The following is a 23,368-nucleotide window of genomic DNA, read 5'->3' on the forward strand; positions in this document are numbered from 1 at the left end:
ACATTTCCGCAATAACATACAAATGCCCTGAGTAAGGCTGATAACTTCCATTATAGAATAGAGACTATAATTCCCAATTCTACCACTCTTTGTGTGTGTGTGTGTGTGTGTGTGTGTGTGTGTGTGTAAATAAATATCAGATTTTGTTTATGTATTACGGTAGTGCCTAGGAGCCTTAGTCATAGACCACAACCCCAGAATTAGAGATCAGAATATGCTTATCCATTGAAAGGTGAAACTTGTGTTTAAAAAAAAAAAAAGCTTTGTTTTTATTACCCTTCAGTGACATTTGATTGAGCTAATTTTTATGATCCCTAACAGTGTCTTGTATTGACGTAGGGGTGAAACAGATTAAAAACAAAAGATCTATTAAATAGTTTTCATTATAGAAAGTGTTTGGTAAACAACTTAATTTAAGCTGCATTTCTCCACTAGACAAAGAATTAAGATTTTCAAAAGTACAGCCCAAAGTTTAAAGTAAATTACTACCCATAGAGCATTAGTTTACAGTATGCAGTATAAATAAATGCAAATAGGGCTAATTTTAAAGGCTACTACTGAGCAAAACATTTTCTCTATCAATCTACTGTATGTTCTTCAGAGTTTTCACGGAGAAACCGAACCAGCATCATTTTCTTGGACATATGAAGAAATCAAGGAAGTTCATAAGAGATGGTGGCAATTAAGAGACAATGCTGTGGAAATATTTTTAACAAATGGCAGAACTTTACTCTTAGCTTTTGACAACACAAAGGTAACAGTGTGGTATTAATGTATGGTAATATATAATATGTATATAAAGATATTTTTTGTAATTTCTTCAATACATAATGTGTATTTTCATGGAATACATTAAGAGAAACTATGGCTAAGCTTATTTGAATTCTTAGATATTTCTGGAAGCTGATATGAGTTAAGGGCTCAGCCAGGCTTTTTGATAGACATGATATGTATCACAGGTATGTTCTAAAAATATAGGACTAAATCAATTCAATATCTTAATGATGTGACTTGTTATCACATTGTTCTGATCTTCTCAGACCTTAGAACCTTGTAAATGAGAGAATCTTGCATACTGTAGGAGGACACTTAGTTTATGACAGTTTAAATGTGTTGCTTGATTAAAACTACAATAATTTTTTTAGGTCCGTGATGATGTGTACCACAACATCTTAATGAACAACCTGCCTAATCTTTTGGAGTATGGGAACATTACTGCTTTGACCCACCTGTGGTACACAGGACAGATTACCAACTTTGAATATCTGACTCATTTAAACAAACATGCTGGCCGTTCCTTCAATGATCTCATGCAGTATCCAGTATTTCCCTTTATACTTTCTGACTACACCAGCGAAACACTGGACCTAAATGATCCATCTGTTTATAGGTAACATGAAATTTTGAAATTACTCCTTTCCAAATAGCATATTAAACTGGTTATTTCAGTAAAACTCACTTACGATCACCCTGATAAACCAAGACTTAATTAGGAAGATTGCTAGGAAACACATCTGGTCTAATGGTGTTTGAATGACCTTTAACAATAGGTAGGTGGCTTATCTAGTCAATTTGAATAGCATACCTGTTACCAACATTTTTATATTCACAGTAGTTGGCAGGTCTCGCTCAGTACTTGCTGTCTTGCACTTCCAGATATACATTCCTTTGTCTTAAAAAAACAAACAAAAAAACAGCCTGTAACCAAAGATCTCCTGATAATTTAGCAAAACATAACCAAAACCAGAATTATGCTATATGAGCAACTTGCCAGTTACCAAAGGTAAATCTGTATCAGCTAGTTGTAAATAGAATAAAGGGTGTCCACACAAACACAATCTTAACTGCATAGATTTTTTTTAATGGATTTTAGTGAAGTTGGTGCAGCTCTTGTGTGTAGTGAGAGAGTCAGGTTAGGCAGCTGCAAGAGGAGTAGTCCTGTTGGGTTCTGGGAAGTGGGCGGTCACAAGCCCACCCATAGCTAAAGGCTCCTCCCAAGCCTAAGGGCAGGAACTATTGACCTTGGGACTCTACTGGGGACAATGGAACAGTAAACAAGGACAAGTGTGAATGTCAAAGGGTCAGAATCAGGGAACCTGAAGAGAACACTAACTAGAGCACCCCAGACAGTGCCCACTGCTCCTCAGATGTCAAGGGAGCCAGCGGAACTCTGCCCGGATATGTGAATGGAGAGAGGAACAGAAATAGGCCCTGCAGTTGCAGAGCATTCCCTCAGCTAGCATCCTCTCCCTGGTGTTACAGATGGCCACTTTGGCCATTGCTAGGAGGAGGTTGATGAGCAGGGGCCACAAATGAGGTGTGCATAAATTAGAAGCTGGGAGCAGAATAGGGTGACCAAATGTCCTGACCAGAGTATGGTCGGGACGCCATTTGTCCTGATATTTTGTTTCCTGGTCTTCGGCAGCAATTTGATGGAGAGTCCTTCAATCGCGGATGGTCTTTGGCAGTATGTCAGTGGCGGGTGCTTCTGTCTTTGGCGGCAAGGTGTATTAACCTCCACCGAAGACCATTCGTGACTGAAGGGCTCTTCGCCGAATTGCTGCCGAACTCCTGGACGGTTGAGTATTTAAAAAACAAAATAAACACAAAAACACGCCCTTCCTCACCCCCCCACAGCGGTCCTGATATTTTCCCCTTAACATCTGGTCACCCTAGAGCAGAATTGCAGCCAGAACCACAAAAGTACCTCCAGGAGGAGCTGGAAAAGGGGCTGCAACCTGGCACACCCAAGGTAGGCCAGGGTCTTCCTCATGTCACAAAAGGGACAGACATCTGTGATGAGGGTGAACCGCGCCAGTGCCTGTGCTCACAGCTCCATGAAGGAGCTGTCAACTAATATCCCCAGCGGGCTATGGGGCCAAGGCAGAATACAGATTGGCCCACCGGGAATCGTCACCCTGAACAGGTGGCAATAGATCCTGCCACTTAGTATTGAGGAAGAGGAGTGATCCTGTTGGTATGTTAGCCTTAGAATGAGAGAGGTGATTTTTCCTATAAACTGAGAGAGAGTTACCTCAGGTCAGTGAGGGATACCTGAGCCCAATTAAGGGCTTCCTTACACCTTTTTAAAAATGCCTCCCTAGTGAGAGATGGGGAGGAGAGACAAGCTGCTGTAGGACTAGTGGCAACAGTGAGATAGGCTTCTCCAGGGTGAGAGGCTGCTCTCCTCCTTACAGGGAAAAGAACCAAAGCTGAGTGCCTGTTTAGGGGAAGGACTGACACATCTGGGGCCAACAACAGGACAGCACCCCACCCCAGCACCCCCCACAGCAAGGGGCCAGGGAAAGGTACCCCCCTTTGTGTTTGTAAATAGGTTTTCTTTTGTTAGCTAGAGGAACCCTCCTTGGTAGGGTTCCCAACTCTGACTGAAGCTATTCCGGGAGATTCTTTTCTTCCCCCAACATGACGTCATGTCATTTTCTTAAAATATCCTATTAAAATCTCCTGGATTGCTTTCAGTAGTCACTGGGAGATTGATGCCAATTCCAGAAATTCCAGGCCAATCCTGGAGCGTTGGCAACTGGGCCAGCTCCAAGCACCAGCTCAGCAAGTAGGTGCTTGGGGTGGCCAAGGGGAAGAGGCAGCAGGTTGGGCTCTTCAGCAGCAATTCAGCTGCGGGTCCCTCTCGGAGGGAAGGACCTGCCACCTTGGGGGGCAAAAGCCCTGGAGCTGGCTCTGGTTGGCAACCCTATTTCTTGGGCCTGAACTGAGGCCTACCTTGAAAATATTGATAAGAAAATACAGAGTGGGAAGACGCACACTGGCCAGAGTGGGCCTGATTTGTGGGGGAAGTGCTAATTCTAGCGACAGAGGAGGTGCCTTGCCACAGTAGACAAGGCATTACTCTTAAAGGGATTCCACAAATCGGGACTGAAGCATGTTGGTGGGTGCAGAATGGGGAGTATGCTGCCTGTTGCCTATACTATAGCTGTTCTGTGGACAAATTACTTTCATTCCTCTAGCACTAACGTCAAATGGCCAATTTTAAATTAAGAATATGTATTTTTATAGTCCTTTTATTTTCCTAAACTCATATGTAGAGCTTTGTTCTCAGGATTTTTCTTTGTATTTGTCCTTATATATTTAACTCTTCTTAATCTAATTTAGCTAAAAAGATCAGTCTTTGTGTGTTAATCTACATTTAACTGAATTTTCTAATTTCATATGAAAAAAGATGTCAACATTTCTCCTATTACAGAAATCTAGCCAAACCCATAGCTGTACAGTCTAAAGAGAAGGAAGATCGATATGTGGATACTTACAAGGTATCTGAAACTCTCATTTCTATAATGTGTTTTATTCTGTTATCTAAAACCAAAACAATGTGATGTATGTTGGGGTTTAAATTCATGACCAACCAGATAAATACATATGAAGTTAACCAAAGAAGCTGAAGAAATAGATCTCTCTAAATTGCCTTGCATTTTGTGGTCTAAAAAATTATATTGTACCTCTGGGTTTTTTCTAGTATGCAACACAACAGTTATGTTTTCCTTCAAACATCCTGGGTCATTTAAAGATTTTGTGCAGTTAGTTTCATTGATAAAAGTATTTCCTCATCTCTTGACATCAGTCTAGGGGGGAAGGATAGCTCAGTGGTTTGAGCATTGGCCTGCTAAACCCAGGGTTGTGAGTTCAGTCCTTGAGGGGCCCACTTAGGGATCTGGGCCAAAATCAGTACTTGGTCCTGCTAGTGAAGGCAGGGGCCTGGACTCAATGGCCTTTCAGGATCCCTTCCAGTTCTGAGATAGCTAATCTAGTTTGAAAATAGATCTGATTGTATAGGGTAGAATTAGTATTCCATTAGTGCTGCCTGCTGTTGCTACCAAGTGTTCGTTTATGATAACTGACTGGTTTTCTCTCTCCCCCCTCCCCCCCCCCCCCCGGCGTACCACCTGGAACTGAGCCCTCTGACCCACCAGCCTGGGCTCCCTCTCACACTGTGGTACTGTGACAAGCTGCAAAGTCCTCCAGCCTGCACTTTCACCAGTATTCACATAGATAGGGTCATACCCACCTGCAGTTACACACAGGCTCTCTAACCACCAGCTTCCCAGCCTAAGACCCCAGAGCAGTACTGTCCTGCCCTGGTCAAATCTGGCCAGTGTATGGGTTTAATACCCAGTCTGCCTCTCTCCCTCAGTGTGAAGAGAACAATGTACACTTGTGGTAACCAAGCAGAGATTTTCCACAAGCACTCCAGTCAAAGCTCACTGGTTTGGATTAAAACATAAAATAAGTTTATTAACTACAACAGAGAGATTTTTAAGTGATAGCAAACAGATCAAAGCAGATTATGTAGTAAATAAAAAAAACCCACAAACTGAAGTCTAAGATACTAGAAAGATAGGATATGAACTAGCAAATTCTCATCCTGGCTGATGATACAGCCGGGCTGCAGATTCTTATGGGACAAGCTGCACTTGCTTTACAGCTTGGAATCGCCAGGTCTGTCTTACACAGGCTAGAAATCCATCTAGCCTTGGTCCAGCACACCTTCCAGTTTAGTCATTGTTCCTCAGGTGTTTCCAGGTGTCTTCCTTTGTGTGGAGTGAAGAACAACAGATGATGCCACTCCCTGCCTTATATAGCTTTAGCATATGACAAGAGCCCTTTGTTTCAAAACTTGGTTCCCAGACTGGTCTGTGGAAAAATACTGACATCCCAAGATGGAGTCTAGAATCATGTGGCTTGGTCGCATGTCCTTGTAGAGTCATAGCAGCCATTACTTACAGGCTGTCTGGAGCATTCTCAGGAAGGCTTACCGGGTTGGGGGTGCGGGTGGAGGGGAGTGGGGAGATAAGCATCTCCTAAGGCCTGTTGTTTTCCCTAATGGCTCATTGCCCTGAATAGTCCCTTCCCAACCAGCTATCTAGACTGAAAGCATCTTGCCTAGTGGGTGTTACCCATGCGTAATTACATTTGAATTACAGATACATAGTGTTTATAACTTCAGATACAAAAATGATGTATGCGGACAAATAGGATAATCTTATTCAGCAAATCATAACTTTTCCAATGACACCTCATATGACTTATCTCGCACAAAATGCATCATAATTATGCCATAACCATGTTATTATAATACTATGATGAATATGAGGTGCAGTCATAGTGACCATGTCAACAAATGTATCTTGTTCCTGGCCTCCACCATTAAAGTCCATAGCAAATGACTTGATGGGGCTGGAAAGCATTTACACATGGTCCTTTCATTTAGATTTGCTTCAGGATCTGGAGTGTGCTTTGACAAAAGTCTGTGTATGAACTTGTTTTGATTTTAAGTTTAGTGTAAAAAACCCACATTGACATCAGTGTTCCTGGACAGCAAGAACAGTATTTATAAATACTTAGTTATAAATACTAAAGCAATATATTGTGAAAGTCAGGTGGTCTGCTGCTTAAAAGCTTAAGTGTGCATATGCACTGTCATTTGTGGTTGAATTGATGTCTTTAAAATGAAATTTTTTGATGGAAACCATCAATGTATGGCACTGTTTCCTCTTCATTCAATATTTATGTAAAATGATCTAGCAGATTGTCAGTACATTGCCATAGTGATGTCAAGTCTTTATTACTAGATTGCTGTATGGACTCAAGCATGTGAGTGATGGGTTTCTAGTATAGTGAACCTGACATCCATATTTTCAGTGGCAGTTCCAAACTGATTTAGGATAAAACTCACTTAGGCACCTACTGAGATTTTTAAAGATATATGTATCTGCATCTCTGTCTAAATATCTTTGTAAATCTAGCCCCAAGTCCTCTTTTGAATATAAGATGTTGGCTCCTAAGTCACTTTGGCACATCTGAAAATGTCTTCGATCTGATTTTTCTGCAGCTTTTGCTACAAAAACTCATATTTACTATCCCTTTAAATTTGCCACCCCTAAGGATAAGTTTTTGGATGAGAGTCAGGATTATGTCTCTTTCCTGCAAGTTATACCTTTTTGTAAAGGTCAAGTGGCACCTGGTCCACACTATAGAAGCTACCTATTTCTGAAAAAAGATTAAACCAATAGGTGCAGCTGAATTAGTGTTGAACAGAATTAACTGCAGAGGTAGAATAGGACAAACCATGGTTAGTACAATTTCCAAAAACCATGGTTAATGTTTTGAAAGGTGTAACCTGAAGCATTGGAAACAGTTATTGGAATGGTCTCTTCCAGAAAAATATTGTGTGGTAAAAATGAATAACTAATTACTTCAGACAGCAGCTATTTTTACAACTGGGGGAAGGGGGGAACCCACCAGGTGAGGCCCTTTCTTCTAAATGAGAGCTTAAATTCTTCAGACATTGTCTGGGATAGAAAGCCCCAGTGAAGTGCTGGAAGGATGCATCTCTTAGTATAGTATCCTAGCAACATAGCTTTTAAGTAGCATGTTGGATAAGATATAACACCCATGCTTTACCTGTTCTTTCTCTTCTAGTATTTGGAAGAGGAGTACCGCAAAGGAGCTAGAGAGGATGACCCAATGCCTCCTGTGCAGCCTTATCACTATGGATCTCATTACTCCAACAGTGGAACTGTACTTCACTTTCTAGTTAGAATGCCTCCTTTCACTAAAATGTTCTTAGCTTATCAAGGTAAGATTAATTTTGTTAAAAATGATGAATGAAAAATGAAATGAAATTATCCAGTGTAGTAAATTTAGAAATCTGACCTACCTTGACAGTGGACCCTTTTTGTGGCTTTCATAAAGAGAACCTGTAGTACATGAACTCTTTGTGCAGCTCACAAAACTCTACATCTTCTGAAAATGTCTGTACATCTTCTATGATCTGTTAGAAAAAAATCTGCTCTCTATGGCTTTTAACTCTAGATCTCTCATGTAGCAATTGGGATCTAAATGTTCAGGCCTCAGCCGAGCAAAGTTGGTGAACTTGAACTTTTTGAGGTAACCAACTTGCAATCAGTATTGTATGTTTTTTCCTCTTATCAAGGTTATAAACTCAGTTTCATTTTTTTCTTTGCAGATCAAAGTTTTGACATCCCAGACAGAACCTTTCATTCTACCCACACAACTTGGCGCCTCTCCTCCTATGAATCTATGACTGATGTGAAGGAGCTTATCCCAGAATTTTTCTATCTTCCAGAGTTTTTAGTTAACAGAGAAGGTATACAAAATAGTGCCAAAATGATCTCTAAAAAGGCACAAGGATTGGGCCTCTGGGTTGAAACTGATAATTCCATGTTATGATCAGGTTTTTTTCCCCCCATGTTTTTAAATAGATTGTGAAGGGGAAACCTGGCAGGTCCAGATCTTGAATCTTTAGTCACAGAGGCTTAAGATTGACTCTACTGTTGCCACTTTTGTTAGTTCTGCAAGCCCAGACTTCATGCTCATGAGATGTCCTGCCATAATCTTACTTGATTTCAAGAAAACCATAAAAGTTAATCCAGACAAGGATGTTTGGTAAATGTAGAAATTTTAAAATCTGTTTCTTATAACTGAAAGAGCATCTGCTCCTTTCCATTGAGGGTATTGTGCTTCTAATAAATCCGTTTACTTTTTGCAGCTAGTTACATTTTAGGGTTTCCCCAGGAGGCTCTGACAATCTGTCAGTTGTTTTGAGAGAGTTTACTGTCCTCATGCTGTCCTCCAGGGACTTGTGACTAGATCCAATATGGTGCTGGGTGCCAACAATGCCCAATAAAACCTTTTGGGAGTTGAGGGCACACAGCATCTCACAGTAGTGTTCAGCATTTTGTAAGATTGAGCCTTTTATTTGTGCTTCCTTATTATAATTTTAAGTTTAACTGGTGGAGATAGGTGGTAGTGACGGGTGAATGTGAAGGAGCGACTGACCATCGAGAATGGAATGGAAAGGATCAGTGATGGAGGATGGTGAAGGAAGTGTGTTTTTACTGAGTCAGTAGAAGACTTCAAGTAGAGAGATCAGACTTTCAGTGACTACAGCAAGAAGCAGTGTTAGTGCTGAGTATTGCCCATTCTGGACCTCAGGTAGGGCTGTTGTACAGTGGGGATATCAGACATTTTGAAAGGTTTGTGCTCCTCCCCTTGCCCACCCCCTGACAAAAAAGTACCATCTGTTGAAGCTGCTAAGAGAATTGGAATGCTAGTAGTCCCCGTGGATATAGTGTACAGAGTGCATGTGAGACTAAGGTACATGGTTATTCAATTTATCACATGGCTTTCCACATGGATATTGCCAGCCCACTTACTGTATACAGTTCTATAATATAGTTAGATCATTTCTACACTGGGGTTCAGAAGCATGTTAACACTTTTTTCCAGCAAGAACAGTGTTTAAGCACGCTTCCCTGCAGAGATTCAGAAAAGGCCTATAGAGTCACAAGGCTTTTGAAATTGCTGCTCAAGGTGAAATGGGTGCAGATTTCTTTTTAAATATAGATCAACCAAAATTTTGGGGACTTTCTTGGTATCCTACAGAAAACACTTCTTTTATGAGGTTTTTGGAGAAGATTCCTGGAGGTAGTGGCACTGTGGGAGGCAGAAAGAAGCTGCTTATTTATTTATGTAGCTTAGTTACTTGCTGATTCAAATTACCTTGTTCATATCTGAATGTTTTTTAACACTGCTGGGTTCATTATACTATTGTAGGAATGAACAAGTGTGAGGACCCCTAGAACTCTTGCAAAGACCTCCCTTTTGTTGCTGTAATTGAAATCCTAAAATTGTGCTTTCTGCCATGTTGCCCCTCATGCTTGGGTGGAGCTCCTCATAAACTTCCCTTCTCCGTGATGCATATTAAAAAAAGAACTGTTAGGCTGCTGGTGTGCTGAGACCACTGTCTATCTGCTGATAAACATTGTCTCTGTTTTCTTGTACTGCCCCATCTGTCTATAGAGCTGGGACTGTCTTTTTGTTTTGTGTTTGTACAGCACCTAGCACCATAGTCCTCATTCATGACTGGGGCTCCTAGGTGCTACAGTAATATAAATAGTAAATAATAAACCATATAAACCCACCTCTTTACATTTCTAGGTTTTGATTTTGGACTACGTCAAAATGGTGAAAGAGTAAACCATGTCAATCTCCCCCCATGGGCTCGTAATGATCCCCGTCTCTTCATCCTGATTCATCGTCAGGCTTTAGAGTCTGACCATGTCTCCCAGACAATCTGTAACTGGATTGATTTAGTATTTGGGTATAAACAAAAGGGCAAGGCTTCGGTTCAAGCTATCAATGTCTTCCATCCTGCTGTAAGTATCTTTTTGTCAAGTAATCTGTTGATAGTATACAATTATTTGATCTCTGAGATAGTTTGACCGATTGCTTGGAAAACATCCAGCTGTAGGCAAATTCCCTTGAAATAGCTAACTATCAAAGAACAGGGAAAGACTGAATATTTAAATGAAGAATTGGTAAAATCTCAGGGTTTGTGACATTTTAAACCATTTTTCCTGGGCTAGAGCTAGGCAGGGAATTGTCACACAATGTATGTCTACTTAAGCCTATGGGACAATTAGTCGTCGTTTGCAATAATAGCTAGAAATGCAGTATTTTTGTTTCCTCTTCCATCAAAAAGAAGCCTTTCACTTTGGCAGATTGTAACGAAGTCTGCAGCAGAGATAAGTGAAGTGTCTGATTAGAGAGCACAACATTTGTACTATTCCCTCCTCCACAATCATAATTTGTGTTCCTTACTGTACTCACCTGCTACCCAATTAATGTCCCATGTAAGCTAAACCCCCACAGTGGCTTTGACTTTGGATCACAGAACTGGTTAAGCCTCTGGATTTACTCAGGACAGTGGTGAAAGGAGAACAAGATGACTAAGGACGTGTCAATTTCAAAAGAATTCCTAAATTGTACATTTTCAGGTCTCAAAATGCATTCCTTGAAAGGCTTACATTTTAGCAGTGCAGCAGCCTGACTTTGTCCAGTCAGGCTCTCACTTATGGGTTTCACCACTGTAATTTAATTGCTCATGGTAAAAGAGTATTTAAGTGTCAATCATATAGTCCTCTTAATTCATAATGGTTTTCCTTAACACTTTAGGGTGTAGTTCTGCAATTCTCTTGCATCCAGAAGTCAATTACAGAGGTGCTGAAGAATTTGGCTCTAAGCTTGTGCCGTTTTAGTTGGTAAACTGTTTTCAAAGATAACTTTACTTAGATTTTGTGTTTGCTGTTTTACATTTTAGACCTACTTTGGGATGGATGTTTCTGCTGTTGAGGATCCAGTTCAAAGAAGAGCCCTGGAAACAATGATAAAAACATATGGACAAACCCCTCGTCAATTGTTCCACACAGCGCATGTCAGCAGACCCGGATCCAGGCTCATAATAGAAGGAGAACTTCCTGCTGCCATGGGGTTATTAGTGCAGTTTGCTTTCAGAGAAACCAGGGAGCACGCTAAAGAAATAGTATATCCAGTATGTAATTTGATTCACAAGATTGCTCAATTAGCATTCATAGGCTGTAATTACTGCACCCTGATGTACGCATCTGAATAATTAAGCAAAACGGCTGCACTTACAGAGTATTAATGAAAAACATTAGCAGTATATCCTCTGCACATTTAAGACATTTAATGATTATGTGGATCAGAGCAGAACTGGCTCAATGACTTGCCGTGCCCAAGCTTCTGGAGGAACTATCTAGCAGTGAATTTCTGTCCTTGCTGACTCTGCTCCCAGACTGTATAGGGGATGGAGGTGGGGGGCGGAAGGTGCTGGGCTGGAATAGTTTTCTCCTTCTCTCTCTGCACAATGGAAGGAAGAGCTTTTTCTGCTCCACACAGCACCAAATAGACTGTCATGCCTGGGGCAAATCTGTTTCAGTATATGCCCATGTGTCTTTCTGTAGGAAGTGTTGTGGTTAGTAAATATCTGTAACTGTAGACTATGAGCTTCAAGACATTTTGCTTCAGACCTTTTGCAAAATTTAGGGCAGAAGAAAAATAAGCTTTTTTCATCTGATATTTGTCAGTAAGCAAAGTGAAGTAAAGAAGTTTTTAAGCAGTTCTTCTGTTATTGTAGGATAATTTTTGTCTTTTTTGAGTCAGTATTTTTCAGTACAACCTCATTACCATTCTTCTCACCCCTGAAATTTAGGAAGAACTAATGGAAAAACAACCACTCTAATTTCCATGTGTAAATACGCATGTGAAAGTTGCAAATTAGTTTTGTTTCTGTATTGAACAAGGTTATCAAATGAATTACTTTCTGTTTTCTGCCAGTAACCATTTAAAAAAAATCCAATCTGTCCATTTTAGTGTATACAAGTGACTTTAAGTACCCATAAAATATAATTTTAAACTTAAAAATATCAGGGCTCAGAATGACTCTTATGGAGCTATAAAAGGACTGAAATGTGAGAGAGACCAATACATTCAGGACCGTTGAGATAAGCTTATTGTGCAGGAGGCACTGAATATAATTCTTAGATCAGTATAGTCCACCATGTCAGCTGTCTGGACTTTGTCGATATAGAATGCTTTAGAGCATTCTAATCCCTATATTGCACCTCACTGTTAATGCTATACTATGGGGAAAATCTATAATATTAGTGAAGTAATGCAAAATTACGTTGTAATATATTTTAATTTTTAATTGATATATTAAAAAGTAGAATAAATTTGCACTAGTCTTTCTTGAAGCAAAGAGTGCCTGTACTTGCACTGCACTTAAATATTTGTTTGCTGGCTGGCTAGTTACATGCCTTGAATGGTAAATTCTTGGTCCAGTGTTGAAATATGGGGTGGTGGACAATCTGTATCAACATTTTGTCTAGTTTAGTGTTCTTTGTGGGACATTGCCTCCTTCACTTCAGACACTTTTCTCTAAAACCTAATTGGGAATTTGGCCCATGTTTATAGAAATGGAAAACTGATGTTTCACCTTACTTTGGTAACTTGCAGGGTTCAAGTAACAGTTTTCTAGTCAAGCCCATAAATAACTGACTGAATAAATAAGTTGGCACAATCAAAGATATTCTCACCCACCTTGTGTCTCTGAATAAACAGAACTCACTTGAAACTACTATCTTGCATATGACATTAAATTGCCTTTTTCCATAATGTTATTATTTTTCTTTATAACAGTAAAGTATAGACCCTGTCATATAAAGCACCACAACACTAGGATCATTTATAGGAGTCTTATTTATAATGCACTTTTCCCTCATATGAAATAGCATTGCTCTGTCACACTGACTATTTTAATTGGCGTTTTATTTGTCTTTGTTCTAGAGTCCTTTGCCTTGGATAAAAGGTTTAAAGTGGGGGGAATATGTAGGTTCCCCAAGTGCTCCAGATCCAGTTGTTTGCTTCAGCCAGCCACATGGAGAAAGGTTTGGCTCTCTGCAGGCTCTGCCAACTAGGGCCATCTGTGGTTTGTCCCAAAAGTTCTGCCTTTTGATGGTATACAGCAAAGAGCAAGGTAAGGAAGCCCCAGAAATCAGTTTCATGTTTACCCTGTACACTGGAAAAACTTAACTAGTTGCCCAGTCATAATCATGCTAGATTTTTATACTGCCACTGTAATACTCTAGCAGAGTGCTCAAGTTTGCAATCTTATTTTGCCAAGGATTGTAAATAGAATTAAGTAAATTTTTAATAAAGGTGCTGGATTTCAAGAATTCTTATCAATTAGTTTGGTATTTTTGTTAAAATAACTTAACTTGGTGTTTTTAATATATCAGAACTCTAGAAACCCACAATTCTTCAAGTGATTGTATATGTCCTTTCTACTGTAGCTGAGTGCGCGCCCAGCGCATGGTTGTTGGAGATTCCTCTTCCTCCCCTTCCCCTTCTCCCCCCCCCCCCCCCCCCCCCCCGGAGCAGTACCTATCAGGGGACATGAACACCCTCTGCTGTATGGCACTGTGTGCAGATATAAAGGGAAGAGCTGCCCCCAAATTTCCTCAGTTCCTTCTTGCCACCAATGACGGTTGTTGGAGCAATTATAACTTTGCTACTGTAAGTTCTTCCCTCATTGCTCCATTAAAAAGTTGAGAACTCTGGTAGTAGAGCCTCCCTGTATAGCCTTCTGTAAGGACAAGGTTTACCTTCACCCTTGCCCAAAATTCCTGAAAAAGATAGTTTACAACTTTCACATTTATCAGGCAATCTGTTCACCACCATTCTTCCCAAAACCTCATACTCACAGAGATGAAGAGAAGCTCCACCATTTTTAGACATCAGAAGAGCTGTAGTGTTTTTACCTGGGCTGGACTAAATTGTTTAGATGTCATGATCACAATTGTTCATTGTGGTGGTGGACACCTGGTTTCCTCTTAAGCTTCTGTGACTTTCTGGGCACAAGTTCCTATTCCTGACATTTGCAAAACAACTTGGTTGTCCATGCACCTTTGCTTCTCATTATACTATAGCCCAGGGGTCCCCAACGCTGCGCATCTAAATGCTGCATCTGCATCTTGGCCGGCGGTCGAGCATCCATCGACAAGCGACGTCCTTGAGAGTCGTCGCCACCGAAATGCCGCCGAAATTCGGCGGCATTTCGGTGGATGCTTGACCACCGCCATGGTCCTTCGTCTGGCACCCGCCAGACGAAAAGGTTGGGGACCACTGCTATAGCCATTCATTCCAGGAATGATGCCAGATTTGGGTTTGCTGTTCTACAGTCACTGTTCAAATAGACTTTTTGGGCCCACCTCCAGATCAATCTGTTTGTGAGTCCCGTACAGTGGAATGGATATGTGCAATCACTTGAAGAAACTGTTATCTACCTTTCCATAATTGTTGATCTTCGAGATGTGTTGCACATGTTCATTCTACTACCCACTCTCCTTCTCCTCTCTATCAGAGCCTTTCAAATAAGAAAAAACTGAGGTGGGTCGGTAGTGATTCCACCCTGTATACCTGCATGCAGTGGTGCATGGCAACAGAGGGCATTCAAGCAGCCCCAGTCAGTACTGCTTAGGGAAAAAATCTCAGACAAAAGTGCCCTGGGCATGTGCTCACAAAGCATGGAATCACAGGTGTCCCCACCCACCCTCTTCCCCAAGACCCCGCTCTGCCCCTTTCTACCTCCGCTCTGCCCCTTCTGTTGATCAGCAAGGCTTCTGGCAGGAGGGAGCGGGAGCTTGGCCATAAGTGGGTGCTAAAAGCACCCACTAATTTTTTTCCATGGGTGCTCTAGCCCTGGAATACCCACAGAGTCAGTACCTATGAGTGGAATGGACATGTGCAACACCTCTCGAAGAACAACAGTTAGGGAAAGGCAGATAGCTTTCTTTGCCAAAGTATCCAGAGGGGCAGAGTGTTGGTGAACAAGTAGATGAGTAGAAGAGCAGCAGGAGAGAGAAGTGAAGGAATAGTTGTTGGAGGATGAGTAAGGGAAACAGAAGTAGAACTGTAAGGCAGAAGGCTTTGTTGTCAGGTTAACTCAATGGAATTAAAGCCTATTGATATATGTACAAAGCATTTTACTGGCCAGGATTTTCAACAATAAGAACCAAATTAGGCTCTGAAGTCCACAGGCACCTAAAATAAGTTGCCTCTCTTTCAGAAATGTTGCATTCTCAGCGATTTCCCAGGGAAGCAAGTAGAAGTGGTCAAAAATAGCACCTAATTTTCACAAAAATATTCACAAACATTCTTTTTTTTCCCCTCCAAATTCAATCAATGAAAACTTTTTGTCAAAATGGCAGACTTTGAAAAATGTCAATGAAGGAGCCTAAAGATGGATGTAGGAGCCTAATTGGAGACACCCATTTTTAAAAACTTTGGTCATTGTATACTAGCCTAATAAAGCAAGATGCATGTTGCATATAGCTGCCAAAATGCTGGATTATGTAATCACACGTGACATTGAGAGACCTGGGAAGTGTAAGGAGTTCAGATGACTATGCTGAAATGTGCCTACCAGACATGAATTTTGGGACAATAAGTGTTTAAATGGGTTTCCTGGGGAATCCCTGGCAAGTGGTTAATGTAAATTCCACAACCCCCATTTATGCAAAAATCCAGATATTTTAAGCTACACCCTGAGGAGAGGGCCATTGACTGGTGAAACCTGTTCTCAGAGATGGAGAATAATGGCCTGAGCTGTTTAAAGAAACAGCTGCCTGTCCAGTTGGGTTCTGGTTCCTGATCCATCTAAAAGCTGAGAGGAACTTGGGACCAAGGGAGCAAACCCATTTATGTGGTTTGAAAGACTGGCACCTACCAGAGCCCTATGCAGGAGTTGGGATGACCTCTGGTAAGCTTTTAGTATGTGTCTAGCTTTTTTGATTGTGTTTTTATTTTTTCTGTAATGCTTTTGCCCTAAGCGTATAAATGCAGTTTGCTTTGTGAAAGCTGTTTGGTAGCTGGTGTACACTGCTTTAGCCCCTGGAGAATTAACCACAGGTGCTGGATCCCAGTCAGACCTGCTGGGAAATTGCAGTGAGGTGCAGAGGTAATGTAAGCTTAAACCCCCAGTCTGAAGGGGAGAGACCTGAATCTCTGCACCAGGTGGTGGCTGAAAGCCTAAAAACTTAAGTGGGTGCCCTCAATGAAGACTGGAGGGGGGGGGGCAAAGGTGCAGTAACTCTGAAACTGTGACAACATACTTGACACACAACATATAATGCCTTTCCTGCAGGTGTGAGAAGCATGCACAGTACAGATATCCAGTGGTCAGCCATTCTGAGTTGGGGATATGCTGATAACATTTTAAGACTAAAAAGCAAGCAAAGTGAACCTCCAATAAATTTTATACAGAGTTCACAGTTGCATCAGGTAAAACTCTTTTAAAGTGTTTCTGATTGTAAAGTTAATGTATTTGTAAAAGGTGCTCTATGTGACATCACTGAAAACTGAAATATATTTTTAACAGAGAACATGCACAGCCTTCCACCACCATTCCTGATCACTTTAACCCCAGTGCACTGCACCTTTACTTTTGGGGAACAGTTTCTAACAATGCAAGGTTTAGCCCATGTAATCCTTAAAGTCTCTGAAAATGCCATCAAGATGCTCAATGTGATGTGGGCATATATCCAGTAGGAACTAAGGTGGATCCCATACGTCCCTTAATATATGCCATCAGATAACAGTGTCTTTAGTCGTTTGCTATCTTGTTCATGCTTGAACCAGTGACAGAGATGTAAGGCTCTGTAGCCTGTTTTCAATGTCACCATCACCTTGTCCTTGATGGCATTCTTTATTATGTGATCATAAGGATTTCAATCAGTTCTTGAAAAAACATGTAATGGAGTGGGGAAGACAAACTTGCATCCCAAGTTTAAACTCAGCTGCACTCATTTGCTTTGCTGATTTAGTATTTCGCTTGTGTCTACCTAGGAATTACGCTAAATGCCACATTGGTTTTCTGGGGCATACCCATTTTTGGATGAGCCCCTCCAAGCTCTCCAAAATGCCCCCACCTCCCCCCCAAAAAACCTTTATATACCTTTTGGGTGGTTCTTCCTCCATTTCCATCCACTAAATATCCCTTTTTCTTACTTCTCCACTAAATTTTCCTCTTCAGTCTCTCGGCTCCCAAAATCTGCTTCTGATTCTGCTCTTCTGTCCTGGCAGAAAAATCATTATTGGATATGTCATCATGAGTTTGTAGAACTTTTCAAACAATTTGTTTCCAGGCTGAGAACAAGAGTAGGGAAGATTATAGGTGCCTTAAAATATTAGTATGTGTGGGGTGCGGAATAAGTGCCTCCTTGTTGGTTCTACAGTTTGTACAGTCAAAAATGTTGATTAAAGACAAAATGGAAAAAGAGTGAGACCCTCACCCCACACTGGCATCTTTATACCACCTAAGAGTCAGAACTGCATAAACGTGCTCTGAAAGCCCTGCATCTGATTGCGATATGATTCCTCCAGCAAAGGTACCATGAAGGACAGCAGTAAGAATATTTTCCAAAGACCACCTTGCAAACCCTGATTTGGGCATGTGCGAGAGGGGTGCATTAGGGATGGGGACAAAGCACACAGCCCTGGGAGGCTGCCATAACTTACACAGACCCTTAGGACTGTCCAAATTATGCCAGGGCCCCTCCAGCCAACAGAGCAGCCCAGGATCAGGAGGGCAGAAAATTACCTTAACACGTACCTCCATCCCTTTGAGCTGAGAGTTCTGTGCTATGTATCTTAGAGATGCACCGCATAATTTCACCCATAATTTTAACTCTAACTATGCAAAATATATGACTTGCTGCAGATGTAATAAACTGCTCTTGGGCTTCCATTCTGGGTCAAGTAGTTTATTTATTACATGTTTTTCTTAGGAAAACCAACAAAAACAGCTTTGATAAAATAGCTAAGTATAATGAAATAGAACGTATTTAAAATAGTACTTAATTTTCTCTGGCTCTTTTTTTTTCTCCAAGGTAACAAGTTGTGCTTGGGTACCAGACAGTTGCCAGCTTTTTACAGGTAGCAAATCTGGTGTCATCACAGCATATATGAACAGATTTTCTAGCAATATGGTAAGTATATCACACAGGATTTATAATTAGGAATTTAGCTATATTACATTATTTTTCTTTTCTTATTCTTGCTGTTGTTTACTCCACTCCTTAAAACTAGACTTATATTATTAAAACTGCCTTGTATTATTTAGGGTTTTTTAACTAAAAGAGGCTTTCAAAGTACCCTATCATATACATTTTGACAATAATTTAAATTTTGAATTCTGCATTTTAATAAGCATTTGAATGGTGCCCAACTTTTCTCTCTTCCCCACCATTCCACCTTTACAGAAAAATTAATGACTTTCCCACCCTATTTTACTTTCAAAGCAAATGCTAATTTTTATTGTGTTTGAGGACTGTACTTAGTTACTAGAACATCAGCATCAGGACTCCAGACACTTACTGTCCAAAGGAATAAATTTGCTGTCCAGATGCAGACATGAGAGATCAGAGTGAGGGGATACCACTACTCAGGGCACCCTGACAAAGGGGAAGGCCAGCCCCTCTCACAGAAACTCCAGTATCTTCTCCAGGTACCAAAGTGCCATGTCTGGACATTGCTCTTCTATCCACCCCTGACTAGTAGATGGCTGATAAATTTGAATCTCCACCTTACCTTCCCTAATTGCTGTAGAAGGGAGAAGGGGATTCTCTGAGTAAATCCTTGTCTCCTTTGAAGTCAATGGGAGTCTTGTCCAACCTCCTGTTCCTGAGCAAGCTTAGAGAAGCTAGCCAAATTCCAGCTACAAGCTCACCTTACAGACGCCCCCCCAACTTACGCAATCGTTCTGTTCTGGAAAGCCTTGCATAACTCGAATTTTGCATAAGTCGTATACCTGTACATTACACAAAAATTTCCGCAACTCGAAGCCTATTTCTGGCTTATGGAACTTTTTCCGTAAGTGCAAATTTACGTAAGTCGGGTCTTGCGTAACCCAGAGAGCATCTGTACTGAAGTTAATACTCTAGACATGGCATAATCTGGATTCAGGCCAGGTCATGGAACTGAAACAGGTTTAATGGCATTGATGGCTAAAGGGAAGACACCTATTCTCATTCCACTGGACTTTTCTGTAGCATTTGACACTGTCAGCCATGCACTACCTAAACTTGTCTTGCCTGAGATGTGGCCGGGGTCCACGATGATGCACTGAAGTGACTTGAGTCCTTCCTTGAGAGAGAACCCAATGAGTAGGGATGGGAAAATAGCACCTCTGCCACCAGACCCCTCCCTTGTGAAGTCCAATAGGAATCAATTTTGTCCTAGTGCCTGTTGAACATCTACATTCACCCACCAGGCAAACTGGTCAGATAACATGAACTCAAGTATCAGCAATATGCAGATAACACAAGGGTCAGACTATTCTTCACCACATACAATAATATCACAGACACCAAGATGGTGCAGTGCTTGGATGGGATCAGCTCAGGGGTGAAGAACAAGCTGGCTGAAGTGGAACCCAGGCAATACAGAGATGATGCTGGTGAGCAGAAGAAAGTACTTTGAAAAGTTTGCAACCACAATGTGAGCTCCTTCAGTTGAAAGTGCACACCCACAATTGGTCAATTCAGTCTGTAGCTTAGGAGAGCACTTGAATTCCTTGCTGACACTAAGCTGTTGCATACACCCCATCTGTCAGTAGAGCTGGACAAATAATATAAGAACATAAGAACAGCCATATTGGGGCAGACTAAAGGTCCATCAAGCCCAGTATCCTGTCCTCTGACCATGGCCAATAGCAGGTGCTCCAAAGGAATGAACAGACAGGTTATCATCAAGTGATCCATGCCCTGTCATCCAATCCCAGCTTCTGGTAAACAGATTCCTGCCCATCCTGGCTAATCGACATTGATGGACCTATCTTCCATGAAGCTATCTAGCTCCCTTTTGAATCCTGTTATAGTATTGGTCCTCACAACACCTTCTGGCAAGAAGTTCCAGAGGTTGACAGTGCGTTGCGTGAAAAAATGCTTTCTTGGGTGTGTTTTAAACCTGCTACCTATTAATTTCATTTAGTGGCCCCTTTTTCCTCTATTATGAGAAGGAGTAAATAACACTTCCTTATTTACTTTCTCTATATCACTCATGATTTTATAGACTTCTGTCATATCTCCTCTTAGTCGCCTGTTTTCCAAGCTGAAAAGTCCCAGTCTTATTAATCTCTCCTCATATGGAAGCCGTTCTATACCCCTAATAATTTTTGTTGCCTTTTTCTGAACCTTTTCCAATTCCAATATATGTTTTTTGAGATTGGGCAACCATATCTGCACGCAGTATTCAAGATGTGGGCATACCATGGATTTATATAGAGGTCATATGATATTTTCTGTCTTCTTATCAATCCCTTTCTTGATGATTCCCAACTTCTGTTTGCTTTTTTGACTGCCGCTGCACACTGAGTGGATGATTTCAGAGAACTATCCACAATAACTCCAAGATTTTTTTTCTTGAGTGGTAACAGCTAATTTAGACCCCATCATTGTATATGTTAGGATTGTTTTCCAATGTGCATTACTTTGCATTGATCAACATTAAATTTCATCTTCCATTTTGTTGCCCAGTCACGCAGCTTTGTGAGATCCTTTTGTTGCTCTTCGCAGTCTGCCTGGGACTTGACTATCTTGAGTGGTTTTGTATCATCTGCAAATTTTGCCACCTCACTGTTTACCCCTTTTTCCACATCATTTATGAACATGTTAAATAGGACTGGGCCCAGTACAGATCCATGGGGGACACTATTATTTACCTCTCTCCATTCTGAAAACTGACCATTTATTCTTACCCTTTGTTTCTTATCTTTTAACCAGTTACCAGTCCATGAGAGGACCTTCCCTCTTATCCCATGAGTGCTTATTTTGCTTAAGAGCCTTTGGTGAGGGACCTTGTCAAAGGCTTTCTGAAAATCTAAATACACTATATCCACTGGATCTCCTTTGTCCGCATGCTTGTTGACCTCCCTCCCTCAAAGAATTCTAGTAGATTGAGGCATGATTTCGCTTTACAAAAACTATGTTGACTATTTCCCAACAAATTATGTTCATCTGTGTTGACAATTTTTTGTTCTTTCTTTTACAATAGTTTCAACCAATTTGCCTGGTACTGAAATGAGGCTTACTGGCCTGTAGTTGCCAGGGTCACCTCTGGAGCCCTTTTTAAAAATTGGCATCACATTAGCTATTCTCCAGTCATTTGGTACAGAAGCTGATTTAAATGATAGGTTACAGATGATAGTTGCAGTCCTGCAATTTCACATTTGAATTCCTTCAGAACTCTTGGGTGAATACCATCAGGTCCTGAAGACTTTTATTACTATTTAGTTTATCAATTTGTTCCAAAACCTCCTCTAATGACAACTCAATTTGGGACAGTTCCTCAGATCTGTCACCCAAAAAGAATGGTTCAGGTTTGGGAATCTCCCTCACAGCCTCAACAGTGAAGACCAATACAAAGAATTCATTTAGTTTCTCCGCAATGGCCTTATGGTAGATAAATAGATTTTTCATTTTGCTGGCAATTCCAAAAAACTGCAAAAACAAAACACTTTTTGGGTTGACCTGGAAACAGATTTTTTGGTGTCTGGTCAGAGAACTGAACAGCTGGGATGAAATAGTTTTTGTTTCAATTTGGGGCACTTTTGACATAACACATAGGAATGGGATGGGTGGAGGAGGAAGCTGCCTCTTTAGGTCAGTAGTGAGAGAACTCACCTGGTTCAATTCTTCTTCTCCCTGACATGGAGAGGATTTGAACATGAGTTCCCACGCCTCAGGTGAGTGCCCTAACCACTGGACTATGTCATATTCAGGTATGGGACTTTCTGAATCCTGTTGAAGCTTCTTATGAATAATTATAGCCCTTGGAGCATTGACTAGACTTGGATGTCCTATATCGTATGTGAGTGCCCTGACCACCAAGCTGTTTATTCTAAACTGTTTGAACAGAACAAAAAATTGTAAGACTGTAACTGCATTTTTCAGCAAATAAACTGTTTACCAAAAACTTTGCCCAGCTCTATCCATAAGTAATACTTTCTATCATCTCCAGTTGGTTAGGAGATGCTCCCCTATCCTGATGAACAGTGACCTGGATTCAGTTATTCACATCTTCATCATCTTTTTTTGGCTGCAGTACCTAATTGTGGTATATGTGGGCATGAAGCCTTCAGTACTTTGGAAACCCCAATTAGTACACCTCAATACGCTAGCTACCACAAACAGATTAAACCTGTCCTCCATTCTCTACACTGGCTTACCACAGAACATTAAGTCAAGTTCAAGGTCTTGGTCCTTAGCTTCAAGGCATTCAGTGGCCTGGGCCCAGAGTATCGAAAATATTACCTAAAGCTCTGGAATGAAGACCGCGATCAACAGCTTTAGTCCTGTGGTACAATGGAGCTTTTTATAATAAGGTTAAGGCCCATTTGTGCGGAAGACAGAACTTTCTTGGGGGCCAGTAAGAGACTGGCACAAACTCACACAGGAACTAAAGACTCTTGCAAACCTTACCACATTCTGCTCTAAGTGCAAGGCATGCTTCTCTGACCTTGCCTTCTCTAAGATAGACACATCACTAGATGTATTAAATAATTTTAAAAAAAATCCTTACCGGAAGACTCCCCTGCACACCTTTTCCCCAGTGATGAGACTAAATAAGGTGTGACAGATGTTAGTCATATCGCTTCATGCATTGATGGAAGATGCTCAGATACGAGGGTATAAAATAGAATGGAACTGTAATGGAGCCAGGATTTTGCCTTCTGTTTTAAGTTGTCTTTTCTGTGAATAACTCCAGCATCAGCCTCTTCAATAGTTTGTAACTTTTTCCCAAGAAGTAGCAAATCACTGACAATTCTCGACAGTCCATCTTAGGCGCAGGGTTCTGAATAGCAGCACTTAAGCTGGCCACAGTATTGTTATGTTGCTTTTGCTTGATAAATCTAGGAGCAGCAACAGAGGCTTAAGTGCTCTCTGCAGATTGA

General features: G+C 41.0%; 1 protein-coding gene across 9 annotated transcripts in view; it reads left to right on the forward strand.

Moving 5' to 3' along the window:
* Nucleotides 1–23,368, forward strand: part of LYST (lysosomal trafficking regulator) — a 180,373-nt gene that overhangs the window by 146,585 nt on the left and 10,420 nt on the right. For all 9 annotated transcript variants that reach the window (XM_050950350.1, XM_050950358.1, XM_050950357.1 and 6 more), the window contains 10 exons: nucleotides 602–754; nucleotides 1,146–1,390; nucleotides 4,220–4,286; nucleotides 7,453–7,609; nucleotides 8,000–8,140; nucleotides 9,994–10,211; nucleotides 11,156–11,386; nucleotides 13,204–13,393; nucleotides 16,562–16,698; nucleotides 18,306–18,404. In XM_050950350.1, coding sequence (XP_050806307.1) covers nucleotides 602–754; nucleotides 1,146–1,390; nucleotides 4,220–4,286; nucleotides 7,453–7,609; nucleotides 8,000–8,140; nucleotides 9,994–10,211; nucleotides 11,156–11,386; nucleotides 13,204–13,393; nucleotides 16,562–16,698; nucleotides 18,306–18,404 — 1,638 coding nt within the window. The remainder of the gene's footprint in view (nucleotides 1–601; nucleotides 755–1,145; nucleotides 1,391–4,219; nucleotides 4,287–7,452; nucleotides 7,610–7,999; nucleotides 8,141–9,993; nucleotides 10,212–11,155; nucleotides 11,387–13,203; nucleotides 13,394–16,561; nucleotides 16,699–18,305; nucleotides 18,405–23,368) is intronic.

The sequence above is a fragment of the Gopherus flavomarginatus genome, chromosome 4 (assembly GCF_025201925.1).
Source record: "Gopherus flavomarginatus isolate rGopFla2 chromosome 4, rGopFla2.mat.asm, whole genome shotgun sequence".
NCBI lineage: Eukaryota > Metazoa > Chordata > Testudines > Testudinidae > Gopherus > Gopherus flavomarginatus.